General features: G+C 40.8%; 1 protein-coding gene across 1 annotated transcript in view; it reads right to left on the bottom strand.

Moving 5' to 3' along the window:
* Window positions 1-21,732, bottom strand: part of RALGAPA2 (Ral GTPase activating protein catalytic subunit alpha 2) — a 136,683-nt gene that overhangs the window by 42,729 nt on the left and 72,222 nt on the right. The window contains exons 34-37 of the mRNA XM_035565481.2: window positions 20,925-21,048; window positions 18,571-18,726; window positions 9,343-9,501; window positions 4,503-4,630 (exon numbers count right to left, since the gene is read on the bottom strand). Coding sequence (XP_035421374.1) covers window positions 4,503-4,630; window positions 9,343-9,501; window positions 18,571-18,726; window positions 20,925-21,048 — 567 coding nt within the window. The remainder of the gene's footprint in view (window positions 1-4,502; window positions 4,631-9,342; window positions 9,502-18,570; window positions 18,727-20,924; window positions 21,049-21,732) is intronic.

The following is a 21,732-nucleotide window of genomic DNA, read 5'->3' as shown; positions in this document are numbered from 1 at the left end:
CTCCTCTGGCCCAAACAGCCACCCTCATCTTCCCCCGACACCTCACCTGTCCCCTGCGAGCTCTCTACCTGCTAGGAGCTCTGAAATCCTGTCAGGCCTTGTAATTGTGAAACGGAAGGAACAAAACAGAAGCCCAGACATTCGTGGGTGCAATCTGCCAGGCCAGCGCATGTGAAACACTTTGGCTCGGCCAGTCCTACTCCTCTGTCAGGGGCTTGGCATGTGACAGAAGTGGTTTGCAGGAAAGAAACAGGAAGAACTGGAGAAATTATTGTTGCCCACAAGTATTAGGGGAAAGCCATGTTAGTAGTGATTAAAGTAGCTAGGAAGGGTGACTTAACATTGCAATTCCTCCACAGAGTGCTGCAGGTGGAGGTGGAACAAGGCTGGTGCTGAGGTGCCCCACAAGCAGCAGGCCGGCAGCACCTCCAGTTACAGCTGGCAGGTCTCGAATTACAGCGGGGTACCTGTGCCCTTGCTCTGCTCTGACACCAATAACACACATAAAGTAAGACAGGATCTGGATATTTTGCGGCAGACTGCATACAAAGAAATGGGCTTTTTTTTTTCCCAGCTCGATGCATATTTTCCAAGACATAAGTTACTAAAATATCCCAATTTACACTTGTTCAAGAGCTACGTTTAGGGAGTTCTGAACAAAAGCTGTTGCACAGCTGTGAAGAAAAACACCTGCTTATTGGAGGAGACACAACAATTTGTTATTTTATTCACATGAGGATATATTTTACACTGCATCACATATTTTACACACAGTCCATGGATCCATGCTTTCCTCCTTTGTGTCCAATTCCAGTTGCCAAAGTCTTAAAAATGGACTGGTTTTCATCCCTGCTCTTATCGCCTAAAGCCTTCTGCTTATAGACTGGCCTTACTCTTACAGACTGAGATTAGCAGCCTCTGCTTTAACTGGGCTCTGTAAGAGGAACTTCAGTTTCTGCACAGGCAATTGTTTGTCTGGGAGATTTGTAGTTTCCTCCTTTCCCCATCAAACAATAAGGTGCCTTTAACAAGCTCAAAAACTTGCATTAATATATACATTATCATACAACAATTTTAGAAAGTTTAAGACTTACTCTTTCACGTTCTCATGTAATTTTAAGCCTCCTCATTGTTTGTGATTTCCATAAAACACACAGGCATATTTAAAATGACAATTACTGCCTGAAAAAGCAGACTGGTGAGGCTGCTGAAACACATTACCTCGCACTTAACAGTTACTTAAGGACAGTGAGAGCACCAATTAGTACGGTCTGTGGCCGCTCAGTCTCAATGCTTCAGTGCACCAAAAAATGATTATTTTGGACATACGCTAATATACAATCATCCATTAACATGTAAGCATTACAGCAGTTGCAGAGAAAACTGAGCTTTAACCACTCCAAAGACAACTCATCTATGTGTAAGTGCCCTGCTTTTGCTTCGGTGCAATGCCATCACATGCCATTTGATGTACACAAAGAACTTGTGGCCAGAACAGCTTTAAACTAAGATTTAAATATGTTTAATTATTTTGTAATGAATATTTCTCTTGGCCTAATGAGTGCCTTAAAACAGAAGCAGTTACTTGAACACAAAAAATGGATTAAAAAACCTTGTGTGTTCTGCCATAGTTACGTTTCTCATTTTCAGAGGTATTCCTAACAGAAAAACGTATTTGGGTACGACAGTGGAATTTGTGTCATCATGACCAAAGGATTACAGTGCAAAGTGAGATTCTCCCGTGGCTCTGTAGTCCTGGTCCCCATGGAAACCGGACTCAGATATTGTCCTCCGCTCGCTGGAGCACCCAGCTCGGCACCTTTTGTGCCTGATGAGATTTCTTCCACAACCTTCCAGCAACAGACCCTACTGCTTCCTCCTGACTCTTTCCTAATTGAGATGCAAATTAATCTCTGTGGCTGATTACACTTCCCTCAAAGCCCCTGACAAGTGCAGCTGTAACTGGAGTTTGCAGACTTTCCAACAAGTGACTTCAGCTGTCACCACTTGCACACCGCTGCCAGCGCCCAGCAGCATGCAACCCCGCGCAGCGCTCCCGCGGGTCACAATGCTTCTCCCACCCGGGAACTACAGCAGTGGAGCATGAGTGCTTTGCTTTATGGTGAAGCTGCCACAGGTGCCCGATAAAGCAGTCCCTCTGCCCCCTGCTTCTTTTTATTACTGCCCCATGATTTCCCTTGGATTTGTCAGTGTTTTATTACTGTTGAGCCATTTACATCAGACGAAGTGTTCATTCAATTCCTAACCATGCTGGAATTGAGAAAAAATGTACCTACTAACTCTTGCTACGAATGCTACCCTGTATGACAAACAGCAGTAGAAGACTCCCTGGCTCTGCCTTACCACAAGTGTTTCTGTGCTCATCCAAACCGCAAAGTTATGTCTCATGTGCTGCCAAACAGCATCCTTCCCTTCTCCAGGATTATTGCTTTCTATTTCTCCCTTCCATTCAAATATTTTGAGTTATTTCACCTTTGAGTTATTTTCACTCCCAGTATGACAAAGTTACTAAAGTCCTTTATTTACCTTTTAAATTGTTGGGGCTGCTCTTCTCTTGTTCTCCAAATAACAGCTAGCAAAGCCAACACCAGGGAGAAAAGTCACACTGAGCTTGCACGCTTTGTGGGCTACAGAGCAGTGTTACTGCAATGGACAGGTTCAAATACCTCCTTTATACATCCATACATTTACATGCCAATTTCTGGCTCATTAAGAATTTTAGTATATTTTTGTGTTTATAGGGAGCAATTATTGTTGACCTTTTCTATCCAAAAGAGTTTAATTTTCTACAATAAAAGTTATGGATGTCCTTCTCTCCTACTCCAGTGTCATCCTGATGGGACCTTCCCACCCCATTATCTTTGTCCAGTTTCAGAAGTTTCTCAGTTCTCTTTCATCTATCAAGTGGAGATGTAGCAGTTGATCCACAAGAGATACCACTGGTGCAAAAGCAGACACAAAAAAGGAAAACAGGAGTCAGAGGAGAGATACAGTTTTAGCTTGACCCCAAACATATGCTGAAAAGTGGTATGTGCTGCCACATTTGTGCTGCTCATGTTTCAACGGGGACAACGAAGGACCCAGAAAGGGACCCTGTAGGAAAGTGGCAGCACAGCAGGTGGGTGCAGGCCGCCTGCTCACAGAACACTGAAAGCCAAAAGATGAGCAGGATGCAGAAATCTGAGGACTCCTTTGGGGAGCTTGGTGGTAGGATTACAGGAAGAGGCAATAGTGACACTTCGTTCTTGTCAGTGCTGGTTTTTACATTAATTTTACTACACTATTTCATTATTACACATTGACTTTACCAGCAGATGGATTAAGCTAAGTTCCACATAGAAGAATTTTAGTAATTAGCTAGATTGCTCTCATTAAACAAAAGTGGAAAACCTGGCAAGTTTTGAATCATCTGTTAGGTACTGCCATGATTTTGCAATTGATGTACTGCACTCAACTGCTTATGCAACAACCACCAACTGGCTTTGTTTTGTGTATAAAATGAGTAAACAATGAAGTTAATCAAACATGAATTTAACTACAATGTTACTTTTAAATTCCGAGGACTCTTGAAAAGTATACTGGATAAAATTCAGCCTTATTTAAAAGAAGAGCATTTTGAAAATACTGTATTTTAAAATTGTGTCTCATACTAATTAATCAATATTCTTCCAAAGATCAAAACATTTACAAACTCTTCCTAAAACTCATACTATTAGAAAAATCCTCAAATCAAAAGCTTCCCAAAGAAAACACAGTACAGTAAGTGTTGTTCTGGAGATAAGTGATAAGATTAACAAAACAAGCAATAAAACATTTCTTGCATAATCATGGCATTATGAGAAAATCCTAGAAAAAGTGAAACCCAATAATAATGCTATTAGTCTGCACATCATGTAAGAATAAAAGTTTATCCTACAATTTCTGTAGGAGAAAAGCATACCGTCTAGTTATCTCCCATCAACTGTTAAAAAATGTGTTCTGAAGATTCCCTATTACAGAAATGGCTTGAATAAGACTGGAATTAGGGAACTGAAACATCCATATGAGAGGCCAAATCCCATCTGTCTTGTTAATGTAATGAGTCCAAGTAAAGTCAACTGGACTACTTTCTTGAATAAGATAAGAATACAACTGAGCTCTGTGTATTAGCCTAATATACACTGTAGATAACTTTTATTGGCATTAAAGAAAATTGATTATCGCTACTTACAGTTCAAAGCATCAATGTTAAGTCCAAGTCCACCATCAGCAAGATTGTCTGCAACCTCTGGTGAGAACATTCTTGTGATGTTACAATTTTTTTTAAAAACAGTGGATGGCAACTGGGCGTGAATGACTCTTAAAACCATTGAGCCTGACACGAAGAAAGCTTTGACCTTTTCTAGGAAGTATTTTCATTAAAGCTTACCTCTTAGTAGCAGGATATTCAGAAGTAAGAACACTACCAAGGGGAACTTTGCATCATCAGCAGGAAAGGATACAAGCTCTGGTAGAGCGGGATGAGCGACTTGACGGCTCTGCTGGCGTTGATGCACGTGGCACATATAAGGCTTGGCAGAAGCTTTGCAGTCACAATGGCTCCATCAAAGAGAGGACCGAAAAATGGCACCTGTAGACCCCAAAATAAAAACAACATGTGAAGTTCAGCCAAAGGAGGCTGCGGAGCACGGGAGCAAATTCCACAGTGAGAAACAGAAACGACACACCCGATGCCCACAGGGTTTTCACAGCAAGGCACCTGCTGCTTGAGAAAGGTAAGAGGCAAGGGGAGGAAGATTTCACCCTTCCCAGCTCTAGGCAAAAGACTAGTAAACTATTTTGCCAGGAAGCAGTATGACCACATTGTTTTACATACTGACACTTCTAGTATGATATTAATCCCAAATTTTTTAAGCACTTAACCTTCCATAACTATCACCAGTATGTTTGATGTGCATATGTACGTGGCATATTTAATGAGGTAAGCATGAGCTCATTATATACATTAACAAAATTTGCCAGTGAATTTAAAGTTGATCCTCCATTTGCAGCAGATGCTGAGAGGTTTTCTGTCTTATATCTCAATGTGAGACCCTGACTCACTGGCTGAGTCCCCCCCCCAGCAGGAGCTTTTGCAAAGAAGTATTTGTTTCAGATAATCCTCTATAAACTCCTTCCATGGACTTATGGACTTCTCTAAAGGAAAAAAAAAAAAAAAAGAGCGAGCTGATCCAAGATAATGAGGTTCATGGAAAGCAGGGGAGATGGCACCTGTAAGCAGAGCTGGCACACAAGCGAACAGGTCCGTCCAGCATACAGCATCAAGATGTTAGAATTGTGTTACTGCAGGGTTACCTCCAGAGGAACCCTCCACATAACGTCATTTGGTGGCATATGGCTCTTCAGACAAAGGCTACGTTAGGTAAAAGAGACCCACACACTTTATAAAAGTGAAAAACATCTGCAGTGAGGAACACATAACAGGCTTTGCCATGTCAAAAGCAGAGACAATCTTAACGATTAACTGTACAGTAAATTTCAGCATTGACAAATAGTCAAACTCACTTCCCTATCACAAACTCAAAATGAAAATTAAAAAAAAAAACAACACAGAAGCTAGCAGCAATTACCAACATATAAGCTGTGGATTTTTCCATCTGTACAGGGGCTTATCACATAAATAAATACCCTCTATTATTCTTCTGCAACTGCTTGTGGGTGACTGTGACAGTCATTCAATAAATGGACAAAGAGAATAATATAAATCCCCTGCATCTAGGGAATTCCTCTAATTGGAAGTGGCAATGAATTACAGGAGAAATTTGGATTTAATATAACATCTGCAAATGACAGCTGTCTTTTCACAGTTTTGTCATTCCTTTACTTAAAATAATGAACTCCCCCTCAAAAAAAGGACTAATGTAAAATGTTTCCATAGTATTTTTCTTTTCTGTTTTTTTTTTTTAAATGCTAGCATTACTAACTAGCCAGGTGGAAAGGAAGGTGACAAGAAGAAAATCTATGCCACAAAAGTGATAATGTTCTAGAGCATCAAGTTTCTCCAGTTTAAGCAATAACATTTCTAAATGAAATTTTTAACACACACACTCTTACAAGTGTTGACAAAAAGAGAAAGAAATGTAAAACTACATTTTTATGTAAGTACAAATAAGCCTGTGAAGTACATATTAGTATTAAAATTATATCACACGCAAATGCTATATATTCTAAGTCACATTAGCACTTACATATGCTACCGTACAAAGAAATTCATTCTCAGTCTTTTCGGCCAGCAAGCTTTGCTTACAGGACGCTGTTACACTATTTCAGAAACACCTGGAGTCTAGGGAGTGTGGCAGATTGTCTTAACCCAGGATTACTGAATTTATATACTGAAAGTATACACAAGGTGTGTTTATTTTGTACACTGTTTATTTGCATACATTTTTTAAACATCTTTCAATGGGCACTCTGCTGCAAATTTTTCAAAAAATATCTCCAATCTGACAGACGTCTTTAAACAAAAAGTTCAGTAATGTGTTCTCTCATACTCCAAGAAACCACACTTTACTACAAAAAAACTTTTCAAACTAAAAAAGTAGGCTCATTTGAGCTGAATCCCAAAACTTTGGCATGCTCCTTTGCTGCTCGTGGGTGCGTGTGCCTGCTCCCAGGGAGGGCCTGGGGAGGCCTGCGCAAGCTGGCTTACCCCCAGCCATAACACTGCCAGCCCAGGTAACGAAAAGGCAACAAAAAGAGGGGTGCAGAACAGTTGAGAAGTCTATTACTTACCCTGCACATGATTATTTTGTAAAGTACGGAACTTTCAGGAAATGTGGAAACATGCTTTTTCTCAAGAAGAAAACTAAATTATTTAAATTACTGTGTCCTGGGCACATACTTTGTCAAAAAATAAGTATTTTTCACGAGCCAAAGTTGGCATACACTGTCTGATAGGAAAAGAAAGCAATGAAGCAGAAGATAGAGGTGACTTTGTCTGAGTGCGAATGATTTTACGTTGGCAAAGCAAGACAAGTGTAGCCCACATGAAACCAGAACCAAGAGCAGATCCATCCAGGTCATTAAAGGCAATGGGACGCTGCGTACCGTCAGTCTCCATCCGTACAGCGCCTGCCTTAACAAGGGAGGACGAAGGGACAGAGAAACTGAATGCATAGGAACACGCTCCTTTGTCAGTACTTTTCTGTAAGCCAGTATTTAAACAGCCATTTGAGGAAAACAGGGTTTCGAAGGGTTACAAAAAAAATCAGTAGGCTTAGACAGGAATGAATTTGAAAAAGAAAAAAGAAGTCAAGGGAAATTACCCCCCCCCCCCAGCTACTCCAAATGTCAGTGCAAGTTATCCATGAACCAGAAATTAATATTCACCACACTGCAAACACCTGCTTCACTACAATTTCCAAGAAAAAAAAATAATTATTTTTGTTGCACACAGTAAAAGTAGGGAAGGTTAAATAAACCTTTTGAGCACAAAGACTTCACTTCTATAGCAAGCAGCACTAGTTAAAAGACTGGGGAATGGGTAAATTATTGTACCAAATGGCTGAGAATTAATCTCTGATGACTAGCTGCAATCTAACGAGGCATCTGTGTCCCAGGGAACCCACAGTATGTCCCTGGCGGTATGTGCAGTGTGTAGAGTCTGCCTGGCATTCTTTGTCCTCTTTTGCAGGCAGCTTTTCGTCTCATTGTTCAGAATATCCTCATGCATCTGTGACGCGTGGAATGCATTCACACTAACAGACTTACTATTGTCTTCCCTCAGAAGCTTTGTCGAGCAAAGACTGCATCACGGTTCCTGATAATTATATTGCTTAATTAATCAAGACAAAAAAAATTTGCAAATCATTGCCCGGTTGCCAAGCAGGGAGATAAAAAATGAAAACAATACAGGCTGAAGCAATATAACAAAAGTAACAGCTATCTGATCAGAAATTCTTATATAATGAAGCTATTAATGCTAAATCGGTTAATGTTAACATTGCTCCAGGTGTCTCTACTTAGATGCAAACAAAAAGGCTAACATTATGTATATAAAAGGCCAAATGTTGCCATGGATTCTGTAACCTGATAGAGAGGACAGCCTTTTCATTTGATTAGGGAATGCAATTTAAATACCAGGGACCGAAGCCAAACAACAGACATTTCTCTCTGCAAGCCTCTTTCATTCACCCTGGGGTCAGTAGCTGGTGAACAAAAGGTCAGCCACACTTGCCCTGGAAATGTCTGGATTAATTTTATTACATTGTAATGGTTTGTACTTTAAATGTAGGGATAACACTAAATTTCCAGTTAGCTATTATTCTTTCTGGCGGTTGGGTATTTTTGACTAATATACAAGATGACATAGCTGTTCTCAGGTTGATTCATAGAATTTTCAAGCATGTTCATAGAGCTAAACTCTGATTTTCCTTATGGAAGAATAAAAGCTAAAATGCCCAAGAAGTAAACTGCAGAGCTCACCATCAAGTGCAAGTGAAAAAAAAACACTCTTTCAAAACATTAAAGAAAAAAATCAAGTTTGAAATGTCTAGTCTGATTAATATATAATAGCTCCCATCGTTCACAACTCCAAAAATATCATATACAGCTGGTAAATATGTCACCTGGTGAATGAATTTTTCCACAGCTGGTTATTTTCTTGGACAAATACTGTCCCTCATAAAAGGGAAATAGTACTTATCGCATGGATTACTTTCATAAAGTACATACTATATATGCCAGACAAATATATATACCAAAAAACCAAAATCCATTATTTGAAAAAAAATCTCAAAAGTTGGTTGTATGACAATTAATTAAATGGCAAACAATAAAACTCAAATACTTTGTCTGATATAAGGATATCCAAGTGCCTATACCATCCCATTGAGTCAGATTAGGATGAGGGTCTTGAAAACATGCGAGGTTATGCCCAGTGCCATATGTACAACAGTTGATAATTCTTATGGGGTGAATCAGTAGCAAATGAGAAGCTTAAATATTTATTATTTTGCTTCTGTTGGCTCACGTTGGAAATTCATCATGATTTTAAGCTGTTTGTACAATAACTTCTATTGGTTTAGAAATCTGAAATATTTCTTTAGGCACTAAGCATAATATAACATGAATTAGTAGCCATTTCAATTGCTATTCACATTTCTATATTTAAAACAAAAACTCATTGCTCAGTATGCTTTTAAACTGAGGACAGCCTAGATATAGTATTTGCTGGGAGAAAAAAAAAAAAAACCCTATAACATTGAGCTTTATTTAAGCAACAAAACTGTTGGTCACATGTGCAGCACATATAATAGATCCAATATAGCAGTCAAAACATACCTCTGGTTTCTTCATTATCTCTATGAAAAACATGTGATTCTTCATTGGATAAATAACAATTAAAACATCTCCAAAATCTGTTGGTATAATGCCCCTGCGGTAGTTCCTGGTGTGTTCAGACCAGACGATGTGAACCTCATCATTTCCCAAGTGACGAAGCTGCAACAGCAAATTGGCTCTTTATTAATCAGAGTGATAACAACAGTTTATGAGGGGTCATGGCTTACAGATTGAATTACAATGCTCAATACTAGAAATATTTCATTACAGAAAAAAGTTAAAATATTGTTTTTCTCCAGTTGCTCATGAAAAGATCAGCTAAATAATTTGCTTCATTCAGAACACATTGTTATCTGATGGCTTAATTAAGTAATTATCAAATTAGCCATTAACATGGTATGTAAATGTACATTACCTACAATAATTTAAGGCAGAAATCTGAGTTACTAGAACAAAATGTTAGGCAGCAAACATCATATGTCAGTTACAATAATACAGCTGTCACAGAAATGTGAAATGCCTTGACTCTGGATGTCAAGAAACTTTCCATCGTGGACCGCTCTTTCTTTATTTACTATATTACAAATGTTTTCTTGAGGTCTCCATATCTAGCGAGGAAGACTCCTCTTTTGTTTGAAAATAGAAGCAAAATATTTTGGACAGTGTGAATTACAGAAGAATGGGAAATACCAGGGAAGTTACTTTATTTGGAGCAGAGTCGCATAAAATATGGATCAATTTTAAGTAGGACATACCCAAAATCCATCTAAAGATCTGTGTGTTTGCTTTGTTATATGGGAGGAACTGGAGGTGATTTAACAGATGGTAAAAAGTATTTGACAGTCATGGACAAGCTGTGCACAACAGTTTCAACTGTAAGCTTTAAAGTTAAAATTTAATCCACATGCAGAATGCCAGTGTAATGCATAAAGAGAGTTTAAGTCCCACTTAAACCTTAAAAGACCACCACCCCTAGTTTGGTGCTAGCCCCTAAACAATGTGGACAATAGACCTAACAAAGAAGCTAAAATGTAGCTCTGCCTCCTGCATTGTCTCTGGAAAAAAAAATCATTTGTAAATAATCTCTAGGGACCTCATGTTAGCTGGTGTTATACCAAAGAATATTCCCTCTTCAGAACCAGGTAGCATCTTTAAAAGTAAAGAATTTAAATCCTACAAGGTTGGTTGAGTGGCAAACTGTACCCTAGTTGTAAGAGAAACATGCAAAACTGTGAACCGTGACACAAATCAAAAAGTTAAAAATATGCTTTTTGCCTATACTTTGTACTCTAGCAGAGTAAAATGAAGCTACACTCAAAGTAGGATTGAGATTCTCAGTTCGTTTTAATTGAAATAAAAATACAGAGTTGTATTTTGTTTAAAGCTATACATAAAAGCCATTTTTGAAGAAAATGCAGTCTGTGCTTACAAGAAATTCGGAAACATTAACAATACTAATACTAGAGCCTCTTACATGTAGAAAATCAGTATAAAAAACTGTTCTCATGGTCATCCTGACTTCTATTTTATTACTCAGTAAAAACAAAGTCACACCCAAGAAAATACTTATGCTGACAACATCACAGTGCAGACCAATACATACAAAGCTAGGTAGTAATTTAATCGAACAACAAAATCCTGACTTTGTTTTCACACTCGTATCTGAATAAGCAGACGCAGCTAGGTCGCCTCAGAAATGATTAGGGCAAGAGGTGAAGTTTGCTCTGACCAGCTCTGCCCAGTGCTGGGGCTTTGCATAGAAAAGTTATAGACCACGAGGATTTGGCATGGCCGCTCCATGCCTGGCTGAAGTTGAGCTGCAATTCCTGTGGAAGCTGGGAAGCCATGACCTGGCTCACGGCAGCAGTGCTCAGAGCAGGCCAGGCACTGGGCTCGCAAGCCATGCCCCACATTTGCTCGGCGGAGCGGAGGCATCCAGCTCACCATACAATGGAGTGAGTACAGGCACTCGCTCTGCGGCACGGAGAAAGCCCACAACAGCTTTAGCAACCTCTGCTTAAAAAAAAAAAAGGTAAATAAATATGAAAACAGACTTTTGCAAGGCTATGCAGTTGCCCTGTTGCATAGGGAAATTCAAACTGAAGACAGCTCACTTGTTTTACTACAAAAAGAAAACCAGGACGAAAAGGGTTGGTTCTGCCTTTCCTCATGGTGCCTTGGGAATGGTACATGGCATATACAGCTACAGAAACAGAATTCAAAATAGGTCCCAATGCTGCTAAGAGACCCTTTTTAATTCACAACAAATTATTCTGCTAATAATCTAACAGTTTTCGTACTGAAAAAATCCTCAAACACTTTATACCTGTATCACACCTCAGAGAACAAAACTCAAGTAAACATGAAGTCAGCACAACCTACACTTGTTTGAGACTGGAAGTGATGGCTCCAAGCCCAAAACCCTGCAAACATCAGTGTGATGATGAATTACTCTTTGCTATGAGTACCACCTCATCACATGCAGAGAACTGCTTTTAAAGCACAAGTTACTATCTCTTTGGTTTTAAACCATACATCCCTAACCACTGCATTTATACAACGCAGTGCTACAAATGTACAATTGGCATCAACCAGAAGTATTTGTCCTTGCAAGATCATCCCAGCGATAAAAACCATCGCGATAATCTTATCAGTGGCAGCACACCAGCAGCAGCTTCCCGGGTCACTCACTCGCAGTGCTGGCTGTGGTGGCCTGGGCGCCCCGATGGACATCACTGAGGTTTGCTCCATGGGCCAGAGCCTGGGTGCACGCTGGGCTCCCCGTGCAGGTGGAAAGACAGAAACACCTGTATCCAAAAGCCCGAAGCAGCCGAAGAGTACGAAGCAAATGCTAAAATCCCGGGGAACGAGGAGCAGCCTGAGCGCTCGAGTTTATCGCATCTGCGTGGCCCCTGCCCAAAGCTGGGTGTTGCGCCGTTGCTGGTGCCTCGGGTGCGCTGTCGGCCCGGGTGGCTGCAGCGCGTGGCGGCAAGGCAGTGCTCACAGCGCACACCTCGCGGCCTGACCCCTCTCCCTGCTAATTGCGTTACAGAGCCAGCTGGCTCCAGAGAGGAGTCGTCTGTTTGACTGAAGAATTCCTGCTTGTGGGGAGGCATGGCTGCTACTTTTGCTAAGTAACAGTCGGGCCTGACATCCCCATTGTCTGGCTGACAGTGTGCCCATCCTAAAATCTAAGTTTTATTTGTAAATTAACCGAGAAACTTCCTGCCAGAACAGTGCTGCCTGGAGACTGATAATGTGTGCCTTTCATTCCCTTTCACTCTCACTGTATCACTGCCAATTTGTTTTTCTGCTGCTCGCCAGCCCTAGGCTATAAAAGCCTTGTAAGACATAAGTGCAATTATAGTCCTGGAGTCAAATGAATTGGACAAATCCAATAGCACAGCTCTGTCCCCACTTTGCAAACCCCTACAGCAGTTAGATTAGCTGCTAAAAATCTAATCTAGCTCTAGCTAACAAATTTCTGCAGCGAAGGAGCAAGAGTTCAGTATGGGGTTGCAACCAGATTTCTGAATTGAAAAAGTTCTGCTATGACAATGGGGGGACATGGAATAAATCACTTGAAAATTTTGCAGCCCATTTTTAAACTGTTAGATGCAATTTAGTTAGAACAAGAAAGGGGACTGCAGGATGCTGTTACTATGATTGATTTTCGTTCTTGCCACAAGACATCCAGACAAAAAAAAATTTAGAACCAATGATGCTGAACCCTACAGCAGCATGAGATATCAGTTGAATTTTGATTATTCCACAAGAAAGCATTTCTTTCAGGGCTAAGTCTTATTTTGGAGTGGTTTGTTGCGTTTTATTGTGTTTGCGGGGGGGCTGTGTTTTGTTTTGTTTTTTTTTTTTTTTGAATGAACGATATAATATGTCAGCATATACTTCGTATAAAGGAATACAAAGTGCAGATTACTACTGTATGGCACAAAAATAAGGGGCCAAGCTCATGCTCAGTGGAAGTGCACTTATTCTTGTGAATTTATACCAGGAATGAATTTATCATCTTGTGTTCAGTAAAAATAAAGAAACATCATAACATATTTAAATTAAATTATTGCATCTGCTAAATTCCCCATCCCGCAGAATTTATGGCCTGCTGTACTACTTCCCTGGCCAGCAGGTGGTAAGACCTTCTGTTCAGCTCCAGAGTTTGCGAGCCAAGCAAACTGGTATTGAATGCTTTCTGCCTGTCCAGAGGCAAAATAAGCAGGGAAGAAAACACAGAAATGACAAAGATTTAGGAGATAAGGGGGAGCTTAGAACCCAAATAGTATCCATGCAACCCTATCTGATGGAAGCATGAGGGAGGCGATAAAAAAAAGCTGTGACCCCCATCACACCCTGAAGGCAGCACAATGACATTTTCTCCTCCCAGCAATGTTGGTCTCTAACACCACATATTCCTTTTGCAGCAAAAACGGAAGTGAAGCAGGTACTAACTGACAAGATCGCAACCTTCCTTCCTCTCACAGCTGCTATGAAAAAGAAGAATTAACCAAAAGAGGTAGTAGATAAACAATAGCGTTCTTAACCATAAAACACCTGGATGTACAGCCTCATTACTCTGAGGTGAGGACTTCAGCCCACCACGCGCTAACTGTTCAGTGAGTAAGTGGAATTATTAAAATACTCGCAACGATGTTGAGGGCTGCCGTGAACAAAGAAGAGGCTTTCACTGCTGGATGAATGACATACGACATTTCATTTGAGCGTGGCTCTCTTAGCCAGGCATTGCATCGCTCATAAGTGCAGTATCACCAGGTGGGGAAACAAATACATTTTCTTCTGCTTTAACAATATGTCGCAGACAGGCACACGTTTCTTTTCAAGCATGCGCCAATTGTGGCCTGCACACAGACGAGCTGCCAAAATAAACATGGGTCTGTGGCAGACTGAGGGATTTTTCTGCTAAAGCATCAATGCATTTGCCTTCGTGTATCTCAGTGTAAGGCCTCCTTGCAGTTAAGATTCACAAGTGAAAAATCAAGAAATGGACACTTTAGAGTTTACATTTAGGGTGATAAGAGCTCTTAAACAAATATTGTCTTTAGAAATGGTTTGGATATACACTCAACTCAAATCACTGGTTTCAAATGAGGGCTCTTTCATCCATCAGCATTGCCAAAGAATTAGAGAATTATCTATCTTCCAGAATTTTATGGTGCTTCTGACATGTATCTTGCCCTCCACTGTTAGCTGCATTTACATGAAGTTTGTTAAGAAGTCTGTGCTAATTTGTACAGAAATACATGCTAAACCAACACATTACCAAACAGCTATGGCAAATCAAACAAAGCTTTTTTGTGCAGAAACACGGCATCACAGAAGATTGTGCAACCCCCTGTTTACAGCAGGACCAGCTCTCAAGCTCCATTAGGTTGCTCAGAACTTTGTCTTGCCTTACAGGAATACACAGTTTGATCCCTGCAGGGTTGCCATTCCTATAGTAGATTTAAGATTTTTTTAAAGTCTTAAAGCAATTACTATGAGGTGTTTTCTGTGGATAATATGTACTGAAGCTGGCCTTGTTTCCTAACACTTCCCGACCCAGAGACTGGCAACTACTAAATGCTTTTGCTTTTTGTTTCTCATGAAGAAGAAATTCTCCCAGAGTAAATTTAGGGAAGACAATTAAATAGAATAACCAGACTCTCTTCATGGCTGTGTTAATTACTAATACGTGTGGAAATTAGGGGAATTAGTAAAATAGACTGTTTGCATGTAAAGCCCATTTTTCCCTGCATGGTGGGCTCTGTCAGACTGTGCTCTCTCCTTTCCCAGCTAATTTATTACTTATCAGCTAGATGAGATATTTCACTGCCTTTGCTATGATTCCATAACATCCAGGAACTATAACTTAAAAGGGAAGATTAGACTAAATGACTACAATTTGTCCAGGAAAAGTAAGACTGTGAAAAGCATGGTAGCAGTTCTCAAACATGAATAGATCTGCTGCAAAATGATCTGTTTGTAGCCACCTGATATAGGGTAAGAATAAATGGGCCTAAACTGAAATATTTCGGTGCTGGGTCGGGTCTTGTTCAACATCTTCATCGACGACCTTGATAAGGGAATAGTGTCTGCCCTCAGCAAGTACGCCGATGACACAAAGCTGGGAGGAGTGGCTGACATGCCAGAAGGCTGTGCTGCCATTCAGCGAGACCTGGACCAGCTGTAGAGATGGGCAGGAAGAAACCAAATGAGGTTTAATAAGAGCAAGTGTAGAGTCCTGCACCTGGGAAGGAACAACTGGACTTATCAGTACAGGCTGGGGGATGACCTGCTGGAGAGGAGCTCTGAGGAGAAGGACCTGGGGGTCCTGGCAGACGACAGGTTGACCATGAGCCAGCAGTGTGCCCTGGTGGTCAAGAGAGCCAATGGGATCCTGGCGGGCATTAAAGGCAGAGTGGCCAGCAGGTCAAGGGAGGTGATCCTCCCCCTCTACTCTACCCTGGTCAGGTCTCACCTGGAGTACTGTGTCCAGTTCTGGGCTCCCTGGTACAAAAAATACAGTGATCTCCTGGAAAGAGTCCAGTGGAGGGCCACAAAGATGATACGGGGCCTGGAGCATCTTCCCTATGAAGAAAGGCTGAGAGACCTGGGTCTGTTCAGCCTGGAGAAAAGACGACTTAGAGGGGATCTCATCAATGTGTATAAATACCTGAGGTGTGGGAGACAGAGGGATTTGGCTAACCTCTTTTCAGTGGTTTGTGGAGATAGGACAAGGGGTAATGGCCACAAGATAGAGCACAGGAAGTTCCGCACCAACACGCGAAAGAACTTCTTCACAGTGAGGATGACGGAACACTGGAACAGGCTGCCCAGGGAGGTTGTGGAGTCTCCTTCTCTGGAGATATTCAAGGCCCATCTGGATGCCTACCTGGACAGCCTGCTCTAAGGAACCTGCTTTGGCAGGGGGGTTGGACCCGATGATTACTGGCTGGATAGCCGGGCCCAGAGAGTTGTGGTGAATGGAGTCAAATCCGGTTGGAGGCTGGTCACTAGTGGTGTCCCCCAGGGCTCGGTACTGGGGCCGGTCCTCTTTAATATCTTTATCAATGATCTGGATGAGGGCGTCCAGTGCACCCTCAGTAAGTTTGCAGATGACACCAAGCTAAGTGCGTGTGTCGATCTGCTCGAGGGCAGGAAGGCTCTGCAGGAGGATCTGGATAGGCTGGAGCGATGGGCTGAGGTCAACTGTATGAAGTTCAACAAGGCCAAGTGCCGGGTCCTGCACCTGGGGCGCAACAACCCCAAGCAGAGCTACAGGCTGGGAGATGAGTGGCTGGAAAGCTGCCTGGCCGAGAAGGACCTGGGAGTATTGGTTGATAGTCGGCTGAATATGAGCCAGCAGTGTGCTCAGGTGGCCAAGAAGGCCAACAGCATCCTGGCCTGTATAAGAAGCAGTGTGGCCAGCAGGTCTAGGGAAGTGATTGTGCCCCTGTACTCGGCTCTGGTGAGGCCGCACCTTGAGTACTGTGTTCAGTTTTGGGCCCCTCGCTACAGGAAGGACATGGACGTGCTTGAGCGAGTCCAGAGAAGGGCGACCAAGCTGGTGAGGGGTCTGGAGAACAAGTCTTGCGAGGAGCGGCTGAGGGAGCTGGGCTTGTTCAGCCTGGAGAAGAGAAGGCTCAGGGGAGACCTTATCGCTCTCTACAGTTACCTTAAAGGAGGCTGTAGTGAGGTGGGGGTTGGTCTGTTCTCCCACGTGCCTGGTGACAGGACGAGGGGGAATGGGCGAAAGTTGCCACAGGGGAGTTTTAGGTTGGATGTTAGGAAGTACTTCTTTACCGAAAGGGTTATTAAGCACTGGAACGGGCTGCCCAGGGAGGTGGTGGAGTCACCATCCCTGGAGGTCTTTAAAAGACGTTTAGATGTAGAGCTTAGCGATATGGTTTAGTGGAGTACTTAGTGTTAGGTCGGAGGTTGGACTCGATGATCTTGAGGTCTCTTCCAACCTAGAAATCTGTGCCTGTGTCTGTGTCTATCTTTCGAGGTCCCTTCCAACCCCTTCAATTCTGTGATTTTCTCATGGCACAAAAAGTAAGGCATTGGAGTATGTTGCTGAGGGAATCTATAAAGCATTCATCACGGGAGGTTTTTAACTAGCAGCTGGATAAACACTAGCGAGGAACAGTAAAATACAGATAGACCTACCTTGGTTCAGTGACAGAGACTATACAGCTTCTCAATACATCACAGCACTACCACTCTACCCTAAAGTACTCCGATGACTCTTTTTTTTCCCCATAACTATGTAAATCCCCTAATAAGAAGATAATGAGTTGCATATTTGAAGACAAACATGTAATTTTGTTGATTTTTTTTTTAAATGAGAGGCATTAGAAAAAAAAAAGAGAGGATCCAGCTTTACTATTAAATGCTGGGCAAGTGTTTAGAAGTGGTAATCAGAAATTCCACCTTTTGATTTCTAGGAAAAGCACATGCTATTTTGAAACTAACTGGAGAACAAATAAAATCATCTAGTGACATTTACAGATAATTTTCAGAGCACAATAGTATCATATGGTAGACTGGATGGCTGTGGTAGCATTATTAATACACATTAACAACCTCGTAGGACAAGTTGCCAATCCTTATTAAAAAGGCAAAGATTTGGTATGCACCTAAAATCTTCTTTGACTAAGCAGCAGTTGGCAAGCACCATAATCTCAAATCACTTCTTGTTAGTAAAGACAAATGTTTAAGTAGTGATACCAACAAAATTTTGGGCTGGGTTCTGGCCATCTTTGAAGCAGAGTCTGCTTGTCACAATTGTGAATGACTGGATAATGGTTTTAAATATCAGCTGGCTGCTTTTGGTACTATGCTTGTCACTTCTCTTTCACTTCTTTTCTTTTCTGTTACACACTGGACGATTCATCTGTAAGGTTTTATTATGCTGCATTTGGTTGTTTTGTTCTACCATACTACAGCAGTTTTGGCAGGCAGACAACACACAAATGAAATTATTGCTAATATTATTACTAATGGTGGTATTTGAGGCTACCATGGAAATGTTAATTGTGTTGCAGAATCCAGAATTTAGATGCCATTTAATTCAGATAATCTGGCTGCAGAGCACCATGTGGCACAGAAAAGATGGCCTGCTAGGACCAGTTAGTATGGTCTGTTTTCAGTGTAAACTTTAATTTAAGCACAAGACTACATCAAATGTTTTGAAATACACAGGAAATTATTTACCTTTTTGGTCAGTGAATCATCTGAATCTGACGGCATTCTTGTAGACACATGAAAAATTATTTCCACGGTAGAGGTAGCATAATAGGGTGCTGTTTGCCCAGTGCTGCCATTGCGCTGCAGGCCGCCCATAAATCCACCATGTGTTGAGAGATCAACCTAAGTGATTGAAAGTCATAATTAGAAGAACCAGTCTTTCTTAAAGACTGACAAATAACCCTACTTATTGATAAATCAAGACCTGGAAAGTTTGTTACCATCCCAGAGAAAGAGAAATCTTTCCATACAGGCTCGTGATCTTAGCGCTAGATCCGTTGGTTTCCCATTCCTGCATTTGACATTTACTGAAAGTAAACAACTCTTAACTAGGTACTGTGTGATTATCTGCAAGGCTATTCTACCTTTCTATCAGCAACCTGCAGCAAGGAAACAAAAGTACTGTCATGCACAGCTGCTCTAAGGGTTATACATGGCTTAGCAAGCCCACACAAAGCATACACAGTGAGAAATAAAGTGCTAAGAAAATATAAGCAGTAAGGAAAACTTCAGAAGAAATTCAATTTTTTTACAAAAAGAATTATTTTAGAAGAAATTATTCAAAAAGATTGTTCAGGAAAAATGCCCCTCTGAAGACAAGCCTGTGTCCGAAAACTCCTGTGTTTTCCCAACTGCATCATTCTAACTGAGGATGCTACCTCTCCCTGTAGACCCTGTTTCACTTACATCCGTAGATGTGAAACACAGCTACTGTGTATTTTCAGAAAACCATAAATGTTCATGCCACTTAGGTTACTGACACACCGTTTCACCAATGCAAACTAACACCAAATGTTTTTGCCTTCTGTACAGCAGTCCTTTGTTTGGGTAAGTGGTCTGACCATGTGAAGAGCTCAAAAGAGCTAAAATTAAGGTAAAAATTAAGCTACAGCTTTTAACGATGCAGAAAGCAGTAATGTCCATTGCAGCACCACTTATCCATCAGAAACAGGAAGGATGTGCAACAATAGTGATAATAAATTCTAAAATTATATTAGAAGGGACTGTACTTTGTGCATGCCAAGCTAGTGACAGCAAACAAGTGAGTTAGAAGAACAAAGTGCTGTACGCTCTTCCTTGGATACGTGCGTACAGATCGTCTAAGGCAGACCTGAAAATAGCATTTGCTCCAGGCCTAAGAGGTGACAGATATTTAAAAAAAAAAAATTAAGTACTTCATCCCATGCATGACTGTACAATGAATGAATGAGTGGTCTGATGGCTTTCTAGGCTGGACATTTTTAAGACTTGACTTAGTTTCTTCCTTAGAGATACCCAACAGCTTTCACTGGTGGAAAGCACAGAAAGAATTCTTTCTTTAGCCACTCTGGCAAGAGATCTCAGGACCTTTGCCAGGGGACAGTCTGACCAATACTGCAGCCTGATGACGCTCAATGAAAACCACCCTAAGCATTCTTGTTCTCTTGGCTGAGCTAGGAATGGGTAGAAAAAAACTGACCAAAAGGCATAGAAAATACAGAGAGGGATATAAAGTAAGTAAAGGTTTTGAGAGTATAAAGACATGGGAACTTAAGGAATATGGGAAACTTGACTTGTTTAAAATGATACAGTCCAGGGACACAACTGGCCTGAGGTTTCACATCCACCTTCATAGCAGCGTCTGCTATAGCAGGGAAAACGGAGAGACACTTTATCCCAGCTTTGCATGGCTGTGTCACATATTAGCCTCAAAAGCATCATCTTTGTGTTCTGTAATACAACATTCTTGTTGTATTACATTCCTGCTTTCCTGTTTCTGCTAGCTAACACAAATCTAAAATAACCTACAATACATCCTAGCTTGTAGGAACAACACGAACACTTTAATTGTTTTGTAACCTGCCAATTCAAACACACAGTTTCCACAGAAACTACTTTAATAATGATTAATAATATTTTAATATTAACTAATAATACTTTAGATGTTTTTAGATTAAAGCTTTTTTCACGTTAGAAGGAAAGAGTACTTATATTACCCATCATATAACTCTGAAATTCTAAACAGTGCACTCTGATGATGCATATGTTAATGAACCTAGTTTATAAAGAATAAACCTTCTAAAACATCTTATACAACATTCCACTGTTCCTGTTCAACCAGAAGTAGCACGTGGATTTATAGAATTCTGTTAAATTAAGTGATCTTCTAAGTACTGCTAAGCATTGCCATACATTAAAATTTATCTTTCTTTTTTGAGAATTTAAAAATAGGCAGTTACATAAGCAGTTTATTTTCCATTTACCTATTTTAACTGGCTTACACTGATTTTTGTAGGTTTTCAAATCAAATATGTTAGTTTGCCTAAATTTGTGATTATTACCTCCCAACCCAGTCCAGCAACAAAATCTTCATATGCCTGGCTTCCCCTTGCATTGGACAGTATTGAGCATTTGTCCTCCTGTCCTTCTGCAATGTAAAACACTGCAATCTTGTGAGTTTCACGGCTGTAATTAGATATAACAAGAAACGAAAATTAAAAGAGGTTTTAGCTCAAATGATTCTTTAGATCACCTGCCCTCTGAAAGCTATGGACAGATGACCTCCTTTTACTCTACATGTCTGTTTCTTTTATGCACACAAAGACATCACTTAAACTAGAAATATATGTGTTCACCATTTTTTTTCCCCACATGGCAGAGATAGTGCAGTTTGGAGTGCAGAGCAGGGTATATTCTTTCTGTTCATCAGTAAAAGAACTGATGACCAAGTTCCATTTACAGGCTTTATCACACACATCTGTGCAACCTTGCTGAAGACGGTAAGATTGCACAGGTGACAGGAGTTAATGAGAACATAATTTGATCAACAGAATTTTAATTATGGGGTGATGATATATGAGAAAGAAAAAAGCATATATAGACTTTCAGCTCCCAGGCTGAATTTTACATGACTGATAGTTACAGTTGGCTCCTTAGAAAACGAGTGGATTGGGTATGAAAATTGTTGGGATGAAAGAAAATCAGAACTCTACAATACTGCAAACACTTTTCAAATAGCTATGTGCCAAGGAATGAAAATAAAACATAAAAACATAATATTCAGAAATCTATCCTGACACTACCTGGCTGTAAAAAAAAAAAAAAAAAAAAAAAAAGAATGGAGATTATCCCTTGAGTACCGCTCTTGAC

The sequence above is a fragment of the Cygnus atratus genome, chromosome 3 (assembly GCF_013377495.2).
Source record: "Cygnus atratus isolate AKBS03 ecotype Queensland, Australia chromosome 3, CAtr_DNAZoo_HiC_assembly, whole genome shotgun sequence".
NCBI classification, from domain to species: Eukaryota; Metazoa; Chordata; class Aves; order Anseriformes; family Anatidae; genus Cygnus; species Cygnus atratus.
Note: the sequence above shows the minus strand (reverse complement) of the source record. Positions and strands in the feature narration are given on the sequence as shown.